The 20,151-nt window shown below is 45.2% G+C and overlaps 1 protein-coding gene across 7 annotated transcripts; it reads left to right on the top strand.

Annotated features, from left to right (window-relative positions):
• The first annotated feature begins 2,787 nt into the window (after positions 1-2,787).
• On the top strand, positions 2,788-17,623 carry Zbtb21 (zinc finger and BTB domain containing 21). Of its 7 annotated transcripts, none has more exons than XM_026777549.1 (3): positions 2,788-2,908; positions 7,927-8,068; positions 12,028-17,623. In XM_026777549.1, exons 2-3 carry the CDS (start codon positions 8,000-8,002, stop codon positions 15,205-15,207), a joined length of 3,249 nt encoding a protein of 1,082 aa, XP_026633350.1. In that variant the 5' UTR covers positions 2,788-2,908; positions 7,927-7,999; the 3' UTR covers positions 15,208-17,623. The 7 variants fall into 7 exon arrangements, with proteins under 7 accessions (XP_026633350.1, XP_026633352.1, XP_005370176.1 ...); XM_026777551.1 differs by having other exon boundaries at positions 7,933-8,068; XM_026777552.1 differs by lacking the exon at positions 2,788-2,908 and adding an exon at positions 6,525-7,054.
• The last annotated feature ends 2,528 nt before the right edge of the window (positions 17,624-20,151 follow it).

Consider the following 20,151-nt stretch of genomic DNA (forward strand, 5'->3'; position numbering starts at 1 on the left):
TAAAGGAGGCTGTGGTTTGACCATGAGAGAGAATGTGGGTCTGCTATGTAGAGGGAGCAGGGAGCTGGTAAGGAGTACTTGGAAAGGGGGGGTGAGCACTGGTGTAGGACAAGCAGAAAGCCAAGCAGCCATGCCTGGGGTTGCTGAGGCAGCAGACCACTGGACGCCAAGGGAGAGTGTACCTGAGTACAAGTTGATAAGACATGCATTTAAAAGGATGCCTTCAGCTAAAAACAATACACTGGGGGAAGGAGAATCAGAAATAGGTCAAGTAGCTTCAGACTGGCCAGAGTTAGGACTGGAACCCAGGAAGAGAAGAGTTAGAGCCAGTGAGGAAAGACCTGAGGGATAGTTGAGAGGTAACCTGATAGAACCTAGTGACAGCTGAAGGCAGAAACTGAAAACTAATCCCAAGTTTCCAACTGGGCAGTAGAGCAGGCAGCAGCCCCTTTAAATAGGAAGAGCAAATAAATTCGGCTCGGAATCCCCTTCATGGACTCCAGCTTGTGAAACCCAAGGGTAGGGGTCATTCAAGTGGTAACTCCTGATGAGGTGGTTAAGTAAACAATGTGTGTATAAACATGTACATGGAGGCAGAGCTAAAGATCCCACTTTAGTGCTTATCAAGGGGTAGAATCATAATGGACTTCTACTTCTATTTCAGTCCAGAGGCAGGCATATGGGAAACAAATCCGATGGTACATACGGGAAGTCACAGTCAAACCCTACAAAAGACACTACTGAGCACAAAGGTGTAGCGTCAATCCCAGGACAAAGCTGAGTGATCGCAGGAGGGCAGAAGTGGGAGCATCCCAGGGCAATTACAGGCGACAGGACAGGGTAGAAGGTACAGTTTAGTTCCAGTGGAGGAAGCAATACACCTGAAGCTCCGAGGTGAGCTGAGAGGAGAGACAACATAAATATGGGCCACATTAGGATGAAGTTCAACTCTCACCTAAAAGAAATGGGGAACCCAGTGTTAACATTGGAGCAAAAGAACATTTTAAAAGACTTGTTTGGTTGCAAAGTCAGGGTGGAGTAAAACCTGGAGGCTGCAAGAGCAGTTATAAAGTGTGTGTGTGTGTGTGTGTGTGTGTGTGTGTGTGTGTCTGTCTGTCTGTCTGTCTGTCTGTCTGTCACAGGGGGTAGTGCTTAAAGTGACTGACTGCATTGCCAGAGCATCTTCCCTGCCACGGATGAAGTGGCACAGAGTAAATGTAACAGGACAGGCAAGGCCACAGCCCTCAGAAATCCAAAGTGTAGGGATGAGCACAAGGCAGAGGTGACAGCACAGAAGGCCAATAAGGTGCAAGTTGGGGGCAGGAAACCAAGGGCAAAGTGACATAGCTGCTGCCATTGGGTCCAAAGAAGGAACAGATCAAATATTACATGCCAGAGGTCACCTGAAAGATCCAAAAGTTTCTTTTGTATTTGGGAAAGTTATGTCAGATTCAGAGAACTGGCAACCATAGCTGAACATGGAGGCACCAAGTGTACAGGCAGCAGGCATGGAGACACAGCAAATGAGCTGCAGCTAGCTGGGAAACAGAGAGAGGCTGCTTTGCACTCCAGGTGGTTAAAAACAAACAAACAAAAACAATAAATCTGGCTTTTATCTAGACCTCAGGCTCTGCAATGCAATGATGATTTTCTGGCCTGTAAAAAGAGGGGCAATGATGCATATTAAGAGCGTCATCACAAGTGACCTTCTGAAAGCCATCTTACAAAACTTCTTGCTTTAACTGCTAAGCAGTTCAAAATACAGAGACATTTTTTAAACCCTTGAATGATCGAAAACTTACGGGTGAAATTATAAAGTCTTGAAACTAAAGAAACTAAAATATTCAGTGCTATTTATTTGAAGACTTTTTTTCTCGCTTGGATCAACCCTAAAGCAAGATTCCTTCTCCCACATATTTCTCACACACTTCATAAAGCTATTTTACTTTGATTCATGTGGCTAAAACCCACCTTCAGAAGTAGATTTGAAAATCACATGCTTCTTGAAATTTAGGACACCTAATTTAAGATCTAGGCATTTTTAAGGTCTGTTTTAGAAATGCCTCTTGGTGAGACTGTTTGTTGCTATGTTCCAGTCTCTAGAGAACTGTCCTGCTGTCCTGTGGCCGGAAGTCCCTTTCTTCACAGCTGTGATTTGCAGTTTGGCATTTGTTACCCAGCTGTCTGGTTTTGGCTGAATACAATGTCATCTGACAATGGAACTGTAATTTTTCATACAAAGAAGCTAAAAGAGAATTGGTGTTGCCAAAAAAGAGTTGTGTGGGTTCTCTCTCTCCCTCCCTCCCTCTCTTTAATGAGACAACGGTCTCACTCTGTAACAGAATTCTGCCTCAGCCTGTCAGCCTGCTTTGTGCTGGGATTACTTTCATAAACCACCTCGCCCAGCTACGACACCGTTTGAAAAGGGAGAGGTTTGAATCTGTGATTGACAGGCAGACGCCACAGAGTGAATAAGAGAAACTGCTGATCTGAAAGGGGGCGAAGCCTGAGAGCTCAACTTGTTCACTACAGCTCTTTCCAGGAGGAAGAAATGGAAATGAGCCTCTTTCCGATAGCTCCGAATTCAGGGGCTTCCCACATCGCCACCTACCCTCGGGGCGTCCCCGAGCTCCACTGCTCGTCGCTGCACCTCCTCGGAGAAGCACCCACGCTCGGGACCCAACGCGGCCGCGCTCCCGCAGGCCCGCCCCCAGCCCGCCCTCCGCCGCCCGGCACCCAATCCCAAAGCCGCGCACGTGACGAGCGCTGCCTGCGATGACCTCATCCCTGGTGTGGGATGACGTCAAATTCAAGATGGATGGAATCACAGCGGCAGCGGCGGCTGCGGGTTGCGCGAACCGAGTGTGAGAGGAGAGGGACCCGGCGCCTGCCCCGGGGCTGAAGAGCGGTGAGTAGCCGTCACGTCCCGCGCCTTAGGAGGACTTCGGGCCCTGTTCGGGGCTACGGCCTCCCCGCAAAACGCGGCCTTTCCTGACGTAACTCTGAGGTGATTTCTCTCCTTTTTTTCCTCCACCAGTGGGTTGCGGGCGCCGGGCCCTTCTACGCGTGCGCGGGGCCGCGGTCCTCACGGAGCATGCTCAGACTCCCACGTAGCCGAGTGTGTCTTTACACTGCGCATGCTTTATGCCCGCACTTGGCCTCGCCCTCGCTCCTGCGCATGCTCGGCCTCCGGCCCGCTGAGCTGCTAACCCTAGCCCGGGTGGCCTGGGTAGCCAGGGAGCGCAATCGGGGCGCGTGCCCCCACAGAACCGTTGAGACGCCGCTTCAGGCAATGGTGCACACTCCGGGTCCGGCGGCACGCGCGCTCGAGACCGGGTATCCGGGCAGCACCCCGCACCTGCCGCGGTTGGAGCGTGACAGCCTGTCGGTCAGCTCCCCCGCAGACACCTCCTGAGCCCCTGCCGCCCCTCTCCCTCCCCAGAAAGACCCTCCTCGCCCAGGGACTTAGAGCAGAAGACCTCCCTGCAGCCCTTCCGTCTCCCAGGCCTGGTTATCGGGAGCACCTTGAGTGTCCCTCTGAAGAGAACGCACCTTGTAATCAAAGAACCGTGCGCTGTGCATCCCTGAGACCCTGGGTGCTGGAGAACCACACACTTCAGCACTTTGTAGGGAGCTTTAGACAGATACTCCTTGAGGTTGCCTGACACAGGGTGCGGTGTTGAGGGACACTGAGCAGCCCTGCGAAGCCTGGAATTTTTGCGTTGGTGCATGAGCTCCAAACTCCTCTACGTCCTCAGACATCTGTGTTACAGCATAGTCCGCTGATTGTTCATCAGCATGACCCTGAGTCATGAGTTCCTGGATTTGTTTCATGAACTTCTCCACCTTGTTTAAAAGGGCCAAAAATAGGTTAATCCATGTTAGCGTTTCCACCGAAAACACTCCTCCATGTCTGGCAATTAGTCATTATCCTTAACCTTTCCCCTAAATATTGGCGTTAAAGAAGAAATTTGGCTTACTTAAAAGTGACTCTAATTCAGCCTATCCACTTATCAGTATAGCTTTTTTATTTAGTGAAAGTATAGGGAGGAAATAGAAATTGTCAATAGAAGCTCTCTCTCAAGGAATTGACAGTATTATGTAGTGGGGGAAGTTAGGTACGGGAACACTAAAAGCAACAAAAGGGGTCTCCAGACAAGGTGATAACTTGAGAAGCCATTTTAGTTGTCCCTGTACTAGAGCTGATTGAGGACTGGATTTACAGGTATCAGAGACTGGCCAGAGGGCAAAGGAAAGAAAATACCTTTCTGCCTGGAGAGACCTGGCTGACATCACCCCAAACTAAGGAGGCGATGTGTGAAGACAAGCAGGGGTGAGGGTGTGGATCACAGTGCCATGTATGACAAGTGGGATAACTGAAATGGATCTATTCGTAAGGCAGCCAGGGACTGAAGTCTGCGGAAGTCTGAGCAGAGATACAGGTGGCATCATAATTCAATTGCTAGTGTAACTACGAAAGTTCAGAAAAAAGCTTAGGAAATGCCCTGTGCTGGGTTCTACGGGGCTCTGAAAAGATAAAGGTGAGAACTCTAGTGAACTTTCTCTGCATGGTAGACCCTGTCAAGCCTGGTGCTAGGAATGCACAGATGAAAACAGGGACTTTTTGAGGGGAGCATGTGGGATCTTCTGAGGTCTCCACATACAAAAGCTGATGCGTTGAAATCACTAGGGCATTATTGCAGAGGAATGTAGTATTGCTGTTGGCAAATTGCAAAAGCTTTATAGTTCCACGGTGGCCAAGTAAAGGAGAAGTAGAAGTTACTTTTAGGTTTCAGAAACTGGAAATGCAGGTTTATGGGTTACTTGGTAAGGAGTGACACCCAGGTATGGTACAGAGAGAACTGACATTAGTCAGAGAAGCCTGTGTGCTAGTCTGTAGTTTGGGTTTTTCTAGAAAATAATAATTTAAAAAACAAATTGTAGTCTAAAACAGGGCAGTAAAGTGGCCAACTTTATTTAGAGAAAGCAATCAAAGAGCTTCATTTTTACTCCTTAATTTGAGTAGAGAGTAGAAAATAATCACATATTTATTCTGTAGGATCCCAAGTTGGGCATCATAGGGAGTGTCAGAAGTAATGTATTGGACTTTAAAGAGCTTGCAATCCTAGTGGGACACACAGCCAGCTAGCATACAACAGTGAATAAACACAATGTAGTGGTGTGCCTGTTCAGTGTGACAAAGGATGACTAGGGTTTGTAACCCACATTGGCCTGGACTCATCCTCCTCCTATGTCAGCCTCCCAGGTGCTGGGTGTAGAAATGTGCCACACTGGATTTGGTTTACTTGTTCTAAGCTTAAGTAAGTTAATGGCTGTGTTTTCTGACCTGCTTTAACTTAGTATACAGACCAGTGACCTAAACAACACAGTTACAGAAACTGGAAATTGGAAAGATGTTGTTGGCAGGCCAGGTGTCTTCTGGGGTCTCTGCCCTTGGCTTGTAGACAGCATCTTCTTATATCTTCATAGGATCTTCCCTCCATGTTTGTCTCTGTTCTAATTTTTTGTTTAAAGATATCGGTTTTATTGGACTAAGGCACAGTTTAATTTAATTAGCTGTGTAAAGACTTCAGCCCCAAATATGATTGCCTTTTGAGGTGCAGAGGTTAGGACTTCTCCATACGAACTCGGGATGTTGGCTGGGAATGTTCAGCCCTAAGGGATTCCCAATGAGTAGAACTTGAGCTGAGTTGGAAAAGGAGTTTATCACAATCTAGGATGGTTCAGGTTGAGTGGTGGAGGTGGTCAGGTGGGCAGATTTGTGTCTCTAGGACAGAAACAGGGAAAAGTCACAGGAGGTAACTAAAGAATTTTAAAAGTAGTCTGAATACAGATGTCTATAGAGACTTGAAGGCCTTTTATTAAAGATTTTGTGTTTTAGCCTCCTTTGTTTTAACTAGGATAGAGGGGACTATGACATTATCCATTCTTTTCACCTTAACAAAGCATTTCAACAAGACGGCTCCTGAGCTCCCTCTGCACTCCTGAGGACTACACCAGCCATCAAACTTCTCTCTCCATCAAGATATTTAACACATTAAAATCAGCTTTGGGGGGTTCCTTATTACTAGACAGTGGGGCTTTATCTTGAGTACCCATGTGTTCAGATACATTTAACCATGCCTTGCACATGGAGACAGCCAGTGAGCAAGCTGCTTCTGTGGAAGAGATTGTGTGTTGGTACAGTAATGAAAGCCTTGCTTGAGGTATCTCACATATGAAGGATAAGCATGAAAGGCAGGGCAGGATGCAGGCAGCATGCAGAAATATGCCAGAACAGAAACTGACTGGTTGAAAAAGAAATTTATTGTAAGAAATACTTGAGGGCTGGAGAGATGGCTCAGAGGTTAAGAGCACTGACTGTTCTTCCAGAGGTCCTGAGTTCAATTCCCAGCAACCACATGGTGGCTCACAGCCACCTGGTGCCCTCGTCTGGCCAGCAGGCATACAGACGGACAGACAGAACACTGTATATATAATAAATAAATAAACCTTAAAAAAATTCAAAAAAAAAAAAAGAAATACTTGATTATTCTTGAGGTTTGAGGAAAATCTTTGAGAAAAAAAAAAAACTTGAACCACAAAGGACAAAACCAACCCACTTGCAGGAATGTATGAGTCAGGCACGTTGAATTTTCAGCCCACACTAAGATCAATCCATCAGTTCCACTCAGCTATTGCCCTTGTCTTGTCATGAACTGTAGTCTAGGGAGAAAGTTTCTAGTTGGCTTGGTATTCAGTAGTGTCTACAACCGTCAGCTTGCACTTGCTAGGCACAAGTGTTCTCCCAAAGCAACACAGAAGGTCTCTGCAGACCAGTAGAGGCTGCTTGTCTGCTGTATAGCTAAGAATCTAAACTGCTACAGTGGAGCCGTCCTCTGGCAGAGGCTGACAATCTGAACTAGAGAGAGAGAGACTGAAATGTGTTGAAGTGGAGTACAGTAACTTGATACCATGAAGGATCCCCTCAGCCAGTCTGGCTTTGAAACCTGAGGCACTTGAGATAATGTCTAGATTTCTGCAATGTTACCAGGTGAGTGACGATAAAACTGAAGCTCAGCGCCAGCTTTCTGTCACCATGTAGTAAAATCAAGTGGAGAGAGAAGTGAGGACCTGGGAATCGGCTGTGTGTGTGTAGTCAGGTGTTGGATGTTCACCTGTGTCACCGGATCCCTAGAGTTCAGGATCATGTTGGGTTTTTGTCAGCACTCTCCAACATGGCACAGGGACAGTGTTCCCAGAACTTAGCTTAGGTTAGTAAAGGGACATTTCCCACAGAGCTGTTAGAGTTTTTTTGACTAGCCCAGAGCCTAGCTCATTTGTAATAATCTTTAGCTATTGAACCAGTCTCTAAAATTAAAATAGGGGAAATTGTTTTGAATCCTTTCCATCTCCTCCTCACCCTCACTTTGTAGTGTCCTACTGTGTTTTTGACTATGTGCTTCTCTTTCTTATACATTTATCCCCAGATACTCTGTTCCAGAAGTACCTACCTTCCTTAAACCCCAAAGTCCTTATTCCATGTAACATGAGAATGGAAACACTTGGGTTGAATTAATTTATATTAAGATACAGATGTCTCACCTCAGCATCTAGTATATCAGAGGCATTTGTGTGATGGCATGAAGTAATTTCATTGAGTCTAGCTGTGAGGGGCCTTAGGGTTCTTCTGGGGAGTTGACTTAAGGTCAGGGCAGACTTCAAAAGATTTTAAGCCTGGGCTAATCAGATAACATTCATGGAAGTTCTGAGCCTTTGGCTTTAACTTCAATACCAAGTGAGTCCCAAGTCTTTCCTGATGTCACTTAATCATCCACCCTCCCTCCCACCTCCTGGCCACGCTGACAGTCTCCTGACATGTTCTTCCATATTCTTGCCTTCTTTATCACATTGTTGTCTGCCCAGTCACAGGAATGTGAGGTGCAGGAGAACAGGAAGCCAGCCTGCAAGCTCACCTCCCACCATCAGCACCTCTGTGATGCACAGTGTGCAGCGGGCTCACAAACACTCGGGAGAGGAAGAGAGAAGGAAGATGTGTACTTGCCAGGTGGGATTTGCTCTGGACCTTTCACAAGTTGCTTTGTTTATGTCTCGTGAGATTTCCACATGGTATAGGTAGGGCTAGCACTGAACAGGCAAGGATACTACTGCTCAGAAAGGATGAGCAGTCCTAATAAGATTGCATTCCTAAAAGATGGCAGTAGACCAAAGACTTCTCCGTGGATAGCAATCTACCATGAGCTTTTACTGTAATAATTCTCTCTTCGCCACTCCCCCCTTGAAGCTCCAGGAAACAACATTAAGTAGAACTATCTCAGGCAGAGTTTGGAAAGGTATTTGTAGGGAGATCCAAGTGATGAGAAGCCAGCCTATTTCAGAATCTGGCTTTCCAGGGAAGTTTGTCTCAGCTGCTTCTGCTCTTCAGTGGGCCTTTTCTTCCACAGCCCAGTACCTCCCAGGATTTTCTGCCATGGTTAAGTGATGGGATTTCTGCATTAATGAGTCAGGTGGAGATGAGCACACTAATATCTGTGTGGTTTGTACATGAGATTTGTTGCTGCTGTGAGTTGTAGCTAACTCATGCAGGAAAATGAGTCTGCCATACCTTAACATTGATTGAGAAAGTACACCTAGCAGCATGACTGCTGTTCTGATGCCTGAGCAGCTGAGATATCAACAGGTCAGGTCCAGAGGGTTCGTCTGCACTTCCCCATCATAGCGTACTGGGTTGCCAGACAACACTCAGAAGCTCTGCTTTTCCCCTTTGCTTGTTCTCTCAAGACAGTGTTTATACTTTAGTTACTAAACTCAATAGACAGTTATACCTGCTGTAATCAAATGTAAGAATTCAAATAGTCCTAGTTTTCAGGTAGACCAGGACTGGGACCATGTTTTCTAGTACTTATAATAGAATTAAAGTGAAGGTGAATCATACCACCTAGGCTTCTCTTCCGTCTCTCCAGAGACTGTAGGAACAGGTGTCACTCTTCTGCTTATGATTTCCAGTTTCTTCATTTTGGTTCCCGAAGCCTTTCATCTAGATCAGCATCATGACACTTTCCAGGATGACTTTAGTTCTCTCTTGTTTGTAGTGCTGCACCTACTGCCCCTGTCCCTTTTTGGGTTAACTTACCTTTCCTGCCTGGCTCTTCCCCATGCTTTTGGTCCATCCTCTCACCTGGGTCTGGTGGCTGTCACCTATACTGCATCTCCTGTGGTGTTCATAGACATTGTTCTGTACCTGCATAACTGCACAGTGTCAACAGATTGTTGTGTGCTATTCCTATGCAAGACTAAACTCCAGGAACTAGGCTGTGACTGTTTTGTTTTTTTTTGTTTGTTTGTTTGGTTGGTTTGTTTTGTTTTTTTTTTTTTTTGATATCCTATGTGGTTAGAGTTTTAGCACTTTCTGGCTAACTTGCACCTGTGGTTTTAGGCTGTCTTGGTGTCTTGGTTTTCCTCTTAAAAGTAGAGCCTGAAACAACAGTTTAGATATAGATGTTTGTGTGGGCAGAGATTCCAGGGAGCTCAGAGAAGGAAATAGAAAGATGCAAAGGCAAGATTGATAAATTGTCACTCGCCTGTAGAGTGTCAGAACTGAAACCCCTAGAAAAGGAGAGGCAAAGAGGGAAGCAGCCTGATTTCTCTGCCAAATCCATTTCAACAAAGGCCATCTTTTTCCCTGTCCTGGCAAGGTCCTTGACTCTTCCTATTGCTCTGTAGTTACTCCACTAGGAAACCTAATGGCTCTGCCTTTACATCCAGTACCAGCCTCTGCCAAGCCATTGTGGCAGTAGCCTTCTCTTTTGTCCTTTGGTTTGTTGTCTGCTGTCCACAATAAAGCCAGATATGTTATAATTAAGACATAACTCGGGCTTATTCCCTGTGGTCTTCCCAATGCCTCACCCCCATTTCCTACATTGAACAATCCTTTTCTAGCTACGCAGCCTTACAGTCTGACTACTGAGATGATGTTGTCTGTAACTCCCAGGTCTTTTGGCTCTAGTTCTACATGACCTTAGTATAGTTCTTTCCTCTGTTGTGTTGACTTTACTTCATAATCTCCAGGCTTATGCCCTGCTCTCTTGAGTCTTCTCAAATGTACTTCCATGAGTGATTGGATAGGTAGATGGATGGATTTTAGGTAGGAAGGCACTATTTGTAGGTACTAAGTGACACCCCTCAGCAGCATTGTGTGGAAGCTGTTACTATTCCTGTTTGCTGTGCAAGGGAAAGATTGGGACGTAGGTTAACTGACTAGCCCAGAACATAGGTGACTCTGACCTCCCAGAAAAAAATTCTTTTACCATTCATCTGGATGCATACTTGCACACAGAGCATATGTCTGTCTATCTGGAACTGCTTTCCCAAACCCTTGACACACTTAGTATTTTCTAACATTTTCTCTCTTGGTGCTTTATCTGTTCTTAATTGCTGGTTTCAATTACTTGAGAAATACCTTCCTATCCTTTGCTTCTGGTCTGCTGTTTCCCTTGTGTCAACATCTCCAGAAATTTTCAGTGCTACCGACTGCCAGTGCTGGCTGAGTCAGTCCTGTGGTTCTGCTGACCCCTGTAAAAAAATGAGACGTGTCTTTATTCAGATGCGTGGTTCTTACAGTGAACTAGGAGTGAGGGAGAAATGGAGATGGAAGAAAAGGATCTAATCCAAGCTACATGTCACTGTTAAAGAAAAGCAGGCAGGAATGAAGAGAAACCTGGTGGGTGCTAGATTCATCTCTAGTGGCAGAGCCACACCCCTGTCTGCATCTTGTATTCTATTCTTTCTGAAAACCAAAGAGCCTAGTCTCCGAGTGACCAGTAAAGGCTGCCCCTGAAGAGCTGGGGCCTGGGGACTTGTTGGCTTACATCTGGGGCTGGGTGTGGTCCTTGGCAGCATTCCTTCTAGAATAAGCCTGTCAAAGATGTATCTAGTCACTATGGATACATTCTAATAGTAAAAATCAGTGTCTGTCTCTATCTCTCTCTTTCTCTGTCCTGTACACGTCACCTCCACCTCCCCACCCCACCCCCGTGGTGCTGGTGTTGGGATTCGGGGCCTTACTCTACCACTAAGCTACATCATCCTCCCAGTTCTATGACAGTACTGTTAGTAGGAGTCAGAGATAGAAAACCAGACCACGAGAGGAGGTGCTCATAGAGCAGAGCCCACACATCATGTCCCATGAGCAACCTGCTTTATGCTAGAGCACCAGGGAGGGAGTGGAAATCTAGACCGTCTCCTTTGATGCTAACTTAGGCCTATTCTTGCAGTCCTGACAGTTAGCTGCATATTTATTGTTTGCTGTAGAAGCTTGCACATCTAATCTTTGCCACACACTTGCAAGAAGGCACAGTTGTTACCTTACTTCACACACAGCCCTGTGTACAGAGGACATCAGCTCACAGGGTAGAGCTAGCACCTCAGCCAAGTGTCTGTCCCCAAAGCTCACACTCACCAAGTTGCCTTCTATTACCTTTAGGTTTGAGAAGAATATCAGTGACCCTTCAGTTCAAACTCCCTAATCAACTTTACAGTCAGGCTAAAGTTCTCTATGTGTTGAAAATGACTAGTGAGAAAATAGCATTTAAAAAATCGCAAGCAATTAGTGTCAGAAAGAAAACAACCTTTTAATTTTCTAATGTTTCTAACCTTTATTGAACAGTCTTACCTAGTAATTAGCAAGTAATTCCCTTTCCAAGTTCATTTTAAAAAGTCCACAATTTATTATTAATTTTTGGCAGTCATGTTGCATTTAAGTATATATCTTATAAAACAAAATATAAGATAATAATAAAAACTGAAGTAGAATTATAGACTTGAGGAATTTTGACAATTCAAATTTAGTTTATTTTCTGAATAAACTAAATGTAACCAAGCATCAGATGGGTAAGGACCCTAAATGTTAAACCTCATTTTCAAGTGTCACCTATGTGTCTACCTATTAAGTTCGAGCAGGCCTTTCATGGAATACAAATGCTGATGGTCTCACCTTCTGTCTTCCAGATCAATTGCAGGATGGAGGGACTGCTACATTACATCAACCCAGCACATGCTATCTCTCTGCTCAGCGCCCTCAATGAGGAGCGCCTTAAGGGACAGCTATGTGATGTACTCCTGATTGTTGGGGACCAGAAGTTCCGAGCTCATAAGAACGTCTTGGCTGCCAGCAGTGAGTACTTCCAGAGTTTATTCACGAATAAGGAGAACGAGGCACAGACTGTCTTTCAGCTGGACTTCTGTGAGCCTGATGCTTTTGACAACGTTCTGAACTACATTTACTCTTCCTCCCTTTTTGTGGAGAAGGGCAGCCTTGCTGCTGTGCAGGAACTGGGGTATAGCCTTGGTATCTCCTTCCTGACCAACATCGTTGCCAAAGCCCCTCAGGCTCCTTTTCCAGCCTGTCCCAACAGGAAAAGAGTTCCGGTGGAAGATGACGAGACCAGCTCTCAAAAGCGAAGTGTCATCGTGTGTCAGGGCAGAAGCGAAGTGCCAGGGAAAGCCAGTGGTCCAGCTGTGCAGGACCTCAGCCATGCTGCCCGGGCATCCCCGAGTGGTGCAGTCAAGACCAGCACCAGTAAGCCACATGTGGCCAAGCCGCCAGAGCAGCTTCACAGCCTGTCCTTAACTGAAAAGAGTTGGCCGAAGGATAGTGCTGCAGTATATGCAAAGTCTGTGGAACAACCTGGGGCTTTGGATGATCCTAACAGGGGTAGTTTGGTTAAGAGAAATGCAGTCCTACCCTCAAAGCCTTCACAAGATAGGGAGGCCATGGATGATAAACCAGGAGTGAGCAGCCAGCTTCCCAAGGGGAAAGCTATAGAGCTGGCTCTGAAGAGACCACGGCCACCTGTTCTGTCTCTTCGTAGCTCATCAGAGACTCCATATCTCTTAAAAGAGACTAGCAAAGGAGGCAGTCAGGGGGAGGATAGGAACTTGCTCTACTACTCTAAGCTAGGCCTGGTGGTTCCATCCAGTGGGCCCGCCTCTGCAAACCAGAGCATTGACAGAAGTGGCCCTCTAGTGAAAAGCCTCCTCAGGCGGTCACTGTCTATGGACAGCCAGGTTCCTGTCTACTCCCCCTCCATAGATTTGAAGTCATCCCAGGGATCATCCACAGCAGCAAATGAGGTATCAGGCAGTGTGTTCTGTGCAGTGTCTCAAAAGTCCTCTTTAAAAGATGGCAGTGACAAAAAAACCCTGGATGACAGGCCTCAAGTGCTCCAGCCTCATCGCCTCAGGTCCTTCAGTGCGTCTCAGTCAACAGACCGGGAGGGAACTTCCCCTGTGACTGAGGTGCGCATTAAGACTGAGCCTAGCAGCCCTCTGTCGGACCCCTCAGACATCATCCGGGTCACCGTGGGAGATGCAGCAACAACTACGAGAGACCTGCCCCTCAAAACAGAGGAAGACCAGAGGGACATTAGCAGACTCCCAGCAAAAAGAAGGTTCCAGACAGACAGAAGGTCACCCTTGAAGAAAACAAGGGCAAATGAGCATGGGCCTTCTGTCTCAGAAGAGAACTGTGAGGAGGGCAGGAGCCCTCCTTCCCTTGACAGCAACTTCCCAGATTCTGAATTAAACAGAGAGGAGTTTGGTGAGTTGGAGGGGACGAGACCAAACAAAAAATTTAAATGCAAACATTGCCTTAAGATTTTTAGATCAACCGCGGGTCTTCACCGCCATGTTAACATGTACCATAACCCAGAGAAGCCTTACGCTTGTGACATCTGTCACAAGAGGTTTCATACCAACTTCAAAGTGTGGACACACTGTCAGACCCAACACGGCATAGTGAAGAACCCATCGCCAGCCTCTAGTTCCCATGCAGTGTTGGATGAGAAATTCCAAAGGAAACTGATTGACATAGTGAGAGAGAGGGAGATTAAGAAGGCCCTGGTCATTAAGCTCAGGCGCAACAAGCCTGGCTTCCAGGGACAGAGTAGCTCCCCAGCACAGCAAGTCATCAAGAGGAACTTGCGCTCCCGAGGCAAGGGGGCCTACATTTGTGCCTACTGTGGCAAGGCGTACCGCTTTCTCTCTCAGTATAAGCAGCACATAAAGATGCACCCGGGAGAGAGGCCCCTCGGAGTGAGCAGAGCTGCTAAGCCGAAAGAGCAGGCTCTGGCACGCGCGGTAGAGAGCAAGGAGGTTTTCCCGTGCCGCCTCTGTAATGCTAAGCTCTCTTCTCTTCTAGAGCAAGGCAACCACGAGCGCTTGTGCCGGAATGCCACCGTTTGCCCTTTCTGCAGCCTCAGGTTCTTCTCCCCAGCGCTGAAGCAGGAGCATGAAGACAGGTGTGAGTACAAAAAGCTGACCTGCCTGGAGTGCATGCGCACCTTCAAGTCTTCCTTCAGCATCTGGCGGCACCAGGTGGAAGTGCACAACCAGAACAACATGGCTTTAGCAGAGAACATTTCCCTGCCTACCCTGGACCACAATGGTGAAGTGGCAGCTGCTTCCAGGCCTCAGTCTGAGCCTAGCAAGGTAAACCATGTGACTGCTCCAAAAGAGGACACAGTGTTTAGTGACTCTTCAGAGCAAGTGAACTTCGATTCTGAGGATTCCTCCTGCCTCCCTGAAGACTTGAGTCTTTCAAAGCCACTGAAAGTCCAAGTCAAAGAGGAGCCTGTGGAGGAGGCTGAGGAGGAGACTCCTGAGGCCAGTGCAGCTCCCAGGGAGGCTGGTCCCAGCAAGGAGGCTGGTCTGTGGCCCTGCGAGAAATGTGGGAAGATGTTCACGGCACACAAGCAGCTGGAACGACACCAGGAGCTGCTGTGTTCCGTGAAGCCCTTCATCTGCCATGTGTGCCACAAAGCCTTCCGTACCAACTTCCGGCTCTGGAGTCACTTCCAGTCCCACATGGCTCAGGCCACAGAGGAGCCTGCACAGAAAGAGGCTGAGGTGTGTCCTGTGCCCACAAATTCCCCCTCACCACCACCTCTGCCACCTCCACCGCCCTTGCCTAAGATCCAGCCCCTGGAGCCCGACAGCCCCACGGGCCTTCCTGAGACTCCGACCCCTGCCACAGAGAAACTGTTTGCACCCCAGGAGTCAGACACCCTCTTCTACCATGCCCCTCCCCTTTCAGCAATCACATTTAAAAGACAGTTCATGTGCAAACTCTGCCATAGGACATTCAAGACCGCTTTCAGTCTTTGGAGTCATGAGCAGACACACAATTAAATGACCTACCCCTCTCACCTGTCACAGAACAGCAGCCCCTGGCTTTGTGAACTGTGTCCTAAGACAACTTTTTTAAAAAAAAATAATAAAGGTTGGAAACTGTTATGTTTGAATTTAGATTTGGGATAAATTGATGTTGGCTAGGAATGTTCTAACAACTTCAGAAACAAACTCTGAAATATTGTGCTTCTGGAGCTCAGCCAGCAGGCTTTGATTCTGTTACTGTTGAAGTTGAGTTAATGTTGCTGAACTGCATGGTTCCTCATTCCAAGGTGTCGCTATAATCACTTGACTGAGGTTTTTGGGTTTTGTTTTCTGGGTAGTGGGATACTAGGGTGTTGTTGGGTTTTTGGTTTGGGGTTTTTTAATTTATTATTTTGGACACCTAAGTTTGAAGTAACCCTTAGCCATGTTTGTAAGGCCAAAAACATACAAGGAAGAAAGGGAGTTGTTTGCAGTATTGAGTCAGATTTTAGAATACCTTAGCAATAAGAAAAAAACAAACCCCAACTTTAATAAATTATCCTGACACTTGATAAAACAAAAATTTAGTATTTTGTGGTCCTATGAAACTTTTTTATGAAAATTGTGAGAATTTAAATCAGCAATAGTCACACTTAGTTTTTTTGTTTTTTTTAAATAAAATAAGCCTGTCAGTCACTTCATATAATCAGTGATGGTCACATGCTAAGGAAGGCAAAGAAATGGAAGCCTGACTGTGGAGTGCTCAGCAGTCAGCAGCAACAGATTAGTTTGAAAACCACAGGACTCTGGTGTGCCATCTGCACCACAGCAGCTCACAGCTGGCGCTCTGGAACTGACATGGTCTCTGGCAGCTTGAAACTCGGGTGTCGCTGGGATAGGCGGTGCTAGCATGAGGTTAGCACAGCACAGCCTGACCACATCCTAGCCCACCATTCATTCTAGGCCTTCAGAGATTAGAGGAAGTGCCACGTTGTAGCTTCCATGTGCTCTCCAAGAACTGTCTGCACAACATACACATTTCTGCCTGTCTGATGTGAGGACTTCTGTGGGAGTATTGATGTGCATAGCAGTGAGAAGTCACTCTCTGACATGCAAATGTGTATTGAAACACTAGCAAAGGTCCAAAATTAGTTTTTGCAACTTGATTTGGTACTTAGGGTTTGAGCTTCTTTTTTTCTGTTCCATGTAGGTTGTAATTAAAACCCTCTCCATAGGCAATATCCAAAGTTCAGTGGAGTAATTCAAAAGGCAAACTTTTGATTTCACTCCCTCGAGGGAGGAACACACCTGGAAAGAAAATTAGGGGAGGAGAAATTCCCTATTCACTTTTGCTGTATGCTGTGTCTTCACATTTTCAAGGTGTGCTCTAGCAGAGACACCACCCGTCTGCTCACCAGCATCCTACAGCCATGGTAGCAAACATTTTTATCAAATAGTCATTGACTTTATATACTCTAGAAGCTATATGTGAAATTTTGACCTTTATCCTTTCACTTGAAAAGGCTATTGAAAATCCATAAATATGTCTGCATTTCCTATTTCATTCCTTAAATTTTCAGGAAAGGGAAATAAAATTAGGTTGCAGTTACTGATTCTTGCCATCTGCTTTTTTGAACTATGCATTTTAAAGATGAACTAAAAGTGTCCACCTTTAATGAATGAAGCTAGTGCCAGGCTAGGTAGCTGTCCATTGAACTCATTCCGTGTGGCGAGGGTCTGGTCTCCCTCTAAGCCCCTTGGAGTGTCACTTTTCTTAAGACCATCTCCCGCATGGTCATCTCCTGTGTAGCTACAGAGTGATAATCTCCAAACCTGGCATTGCTAGTACAGTGCCCCAGGACTTGAACCTATGCTACATTTTTGAAAATTTATAAAATAACATTGTTGTAAAAAAATAAATAAAAGAAGTATTTTTGATCTAAATGTAAGGTCTGCATATCTGTTAGGTTTTACAAATTACTAGTGTTTGTCACCTTTTTTGTTTAGAATAAAACATAAGATTTCAAATAAAATTTTGAACCAAAAACATTTATAATGCAGTTGTGGTTTTTCTATTGCTTTTTATACTGTATCTTAAAGGATGTCAGACTGAAAGAGTTTATTTTGGTGTCAAAAACTATCCTTCCACTCATGTAACTATTTTAAATGCTAAGAAACAATAATGAAAGGCATTAATCACTGTATTCAATAAACAGTTTTTTAGAGGATGTTTATTTCAGCCAGCAGGCAGATATTTGGTGTTCAATAAATAGGTCTTTCACCATTGTAAATCTTTAGATAGTAAAGATATTCTTGTAAATGTTTTTCTGATTGTAATTAATTTTTGCAAGTATGGAAAGCACATTGTTTCTTGTAATTATTTAAGATGCCTGCTTTTTATGCAGTTGTGGAAAGAATGTAAACTGTTTTAATATATTCTTTGTTAACCTGAGAACTTGTTATTGAATTGTTTTTCTTTATGTGGGGAGGATTAAGTACATTGGAAACATGTTTTTCCCATTCCGGGCTACTGAGCAGATTCTACCTTTACAACTAGTTCCTACATCTGCGGTTTTGCCAGATGTATAGCTGACCAGGACTGTGTGTGTGACTGTGTTCTTCTATTTGAAAAGATTACGTGGTACTCAGTCATTTACCACCTGAACCCACACGTAGCCTGTGCTGGCACTAATGATAGTGGGACTGGGAGGGTAAGATGGGCCTTCTCCTTTTGACAGAAGCCTGAACACCGGTGGCCTTCCCAGGCCTGGTGGCCAGAAGGCAGGCCTGAAGCTGGACTGTGTTTCCAGTAGTTGGACTCGTGTGTGTGTGTGTGTGTGTGTGTGTGTGTGTGTGTGTGTGAGAAGTCGGTGCATTTCCGTAGTACAAAATGAGTAGCTTTCATTCCTTCAGATTTCTTTATCAATCTTATATATTAACCTTTGCTTAGAAGTTCAGAGTCAGTTTGTTAATTTCTAATTTCTGATTGGTGGTTTGGGGGTAGTTGTGAAATGCATTAATGACTTAAAGTGTTTTTTTAAAAATAGATTTCAGTTCGGGTGTGGTGGTATTTAACTATCATCACTGTATTCTGTTTGGGAAGCTGAGTCCAGCAGTAGCATAGAGAGACTGTCTCCAAAAAACTAGTCAAAGTATTCAAGTAGGTTTCCCTTGCTGCTGTAGCTTTAACACTTTAAGACATTGGATATTTTCATGACTTTTTTTTTTTTTTTGGCAAGCTCTTCAGAACCCTCTGTGAGGATTCCAGTTGGGAAGAAGACCACTGGGGACTTTCCTCCGGGGCAGAGAGCTAAACTGGGGTTCAGATTCTAGAAAAGAAAGGAAAGTTAGTGTCTGATGTTTTAAAGATTCCTTTTAGAGACAGACTTTGGGGAATCCAAAGTATTTTCCTATAAATCTTTGAAATAATTGGATTCCACATTCTCGGATCATTTGTGTATGCTGCCTGAGTCTCCACATTCTTGATTAATATTGAGTCTCAAAAGGTGGCCATTTGTAGCTGGCTTTAATCCAAACTGCCCTGAGCAGTTTTTCATCAAATTCTATCTAACTGAAAGTAAGCAGGTTTTATAATTGTGTACAAATTTTGTTGTTATAAGCCTTTATAGAATAGACTGCTTGGATTTTTTTTTTTTTTAGAAATAATCTTTTAGGAACTGAAAATGCATAGTAAGAGGGATGTAACGATACTCCATTGCTTACACTATCCAATTCTGTAATCTTTCCTTTGTTTAATGGTATCAACAATGGATGGGTCAGTAAAATCTGTACTGTGCTCTGCTCTGAGTTGTGACACTGGAATCCTCTGTACTTTGAAAATCACCAGTGGTGTTGGTGATAGTGAAGGGAGATTCTTCTGTCAGGATGAAGGGAGCAGCACTAGAGAGTTTGGGAATACTTGATTTCCTTACCCCACCCCCACCCCTACCTATTCCAAGTTGCCTGTGATGTTAAGTTGCTAGAGCTCTCAGCTTTGTGTGGTACCACAGTATGTAAATATTAAGACTAGATGCATGGGCATCTGTGCCTGTCTGCTTCATGTTATTCCTGATCAGATTCAGTGAAACCACGGTTTTCTTTACTTTCACAAGGGTGATCTTGTGTTTGCAAGGAGGGTGTAAATACATGACAGCACCTGAGTACCCTTCACGTTTGAGCAGAGCAGTTGATAAGCTAGTCACATTTCCTGATTATAACACTTTTGCTGTAGGAAGTCTTACAGTCAGTGGTTACCTGTCCCCTGGGGTGTGACCTCTTATACTATATATGCTTATGTAGAACAGGGGTTCAGCCTCTTTTTCCAGCCTCTGTGTTCCAGTTGCAGATTTTGGTTTCTGATCTCCGTTCAAGCAGAGGATTCTGATTTGTGAGTCTACTCCTAAATAAATAACCATATATTTCTCAATTCTGAGTTAGTGTGGGATTTCTTTTAAGCATCCTTCACACTTCTTACTGTAATGAGGCTCCTTCATCACAGGGATATAGTCCTACTTTATTTTTGCAAATACCTTGCTGTGGATATGTCACCAAAGTAACAGAAAGGGCACAGAGAGAACAGGCAAACTCCTCCACTGATGGATGGAGTTGCTTGCATCCCCTCCAGTGGCTTTGCTTCCCTTGCCAGCATCCAAAGCTAGACTGTGTTGTGTGCATGTGCCTAGATTTTTTTTTCAGCATACCACACCAGGGACCAAGGATGCTGTTTGTTAACCTCTTTCCTCCCCCTGCTTATCCAGCTGTTCAACACAGAACCATTCCTCTTGCCAGCCATCAGCTTTCTGGGTTTAGATTTGTTGCTCTCCTGCATCCTCCGCAGACCTCATCACACACAAAATCTCTTAAGTGTCATACTGCCAAAACTCATGTCCAGTGTCTAATGGTTTCACAGAAAGAGACCACATTTTATCTTGGTTTCTTATGGACATGGGCTATAGGGGCCAGGAGAGCCAGGAGGGCCAG

The sequence above is a fragment of the Microtus ochrogaster genome, unplaced genomic scaffold (genome assembly GCF_000317375.1).
Source record: "Microtus ochrogaster isolate Prairie Vole_2 unplaced genomic scaffold, MicOch1.0 UNK72, whole genome shotgun sequence".
Classification (NCBI taxonomy): Eukaryota; Metazoa; Chordata; class Mammalia; order Rodentia; family Cricetidae; genus Microtus; species Microtus ochrogaster.

Excerpts from the sequence above, each read along its gene's own strand:
- Zbtb21 (XM_026777548.1), top strand. The coding sequence starts at position 7,820 with ATGTCACTTAATCATCCACCCTCCCTCCCACCTCCTGGCCACGCTGAC. Across the intron at positions 8,069-12,027 it reads GGAAGATGTGTACTTGCCAG|ATCAATTGCAGGATGGAGGG; the intron begins GTGGGATTTGCT and ends TCTGTCTTCCAG.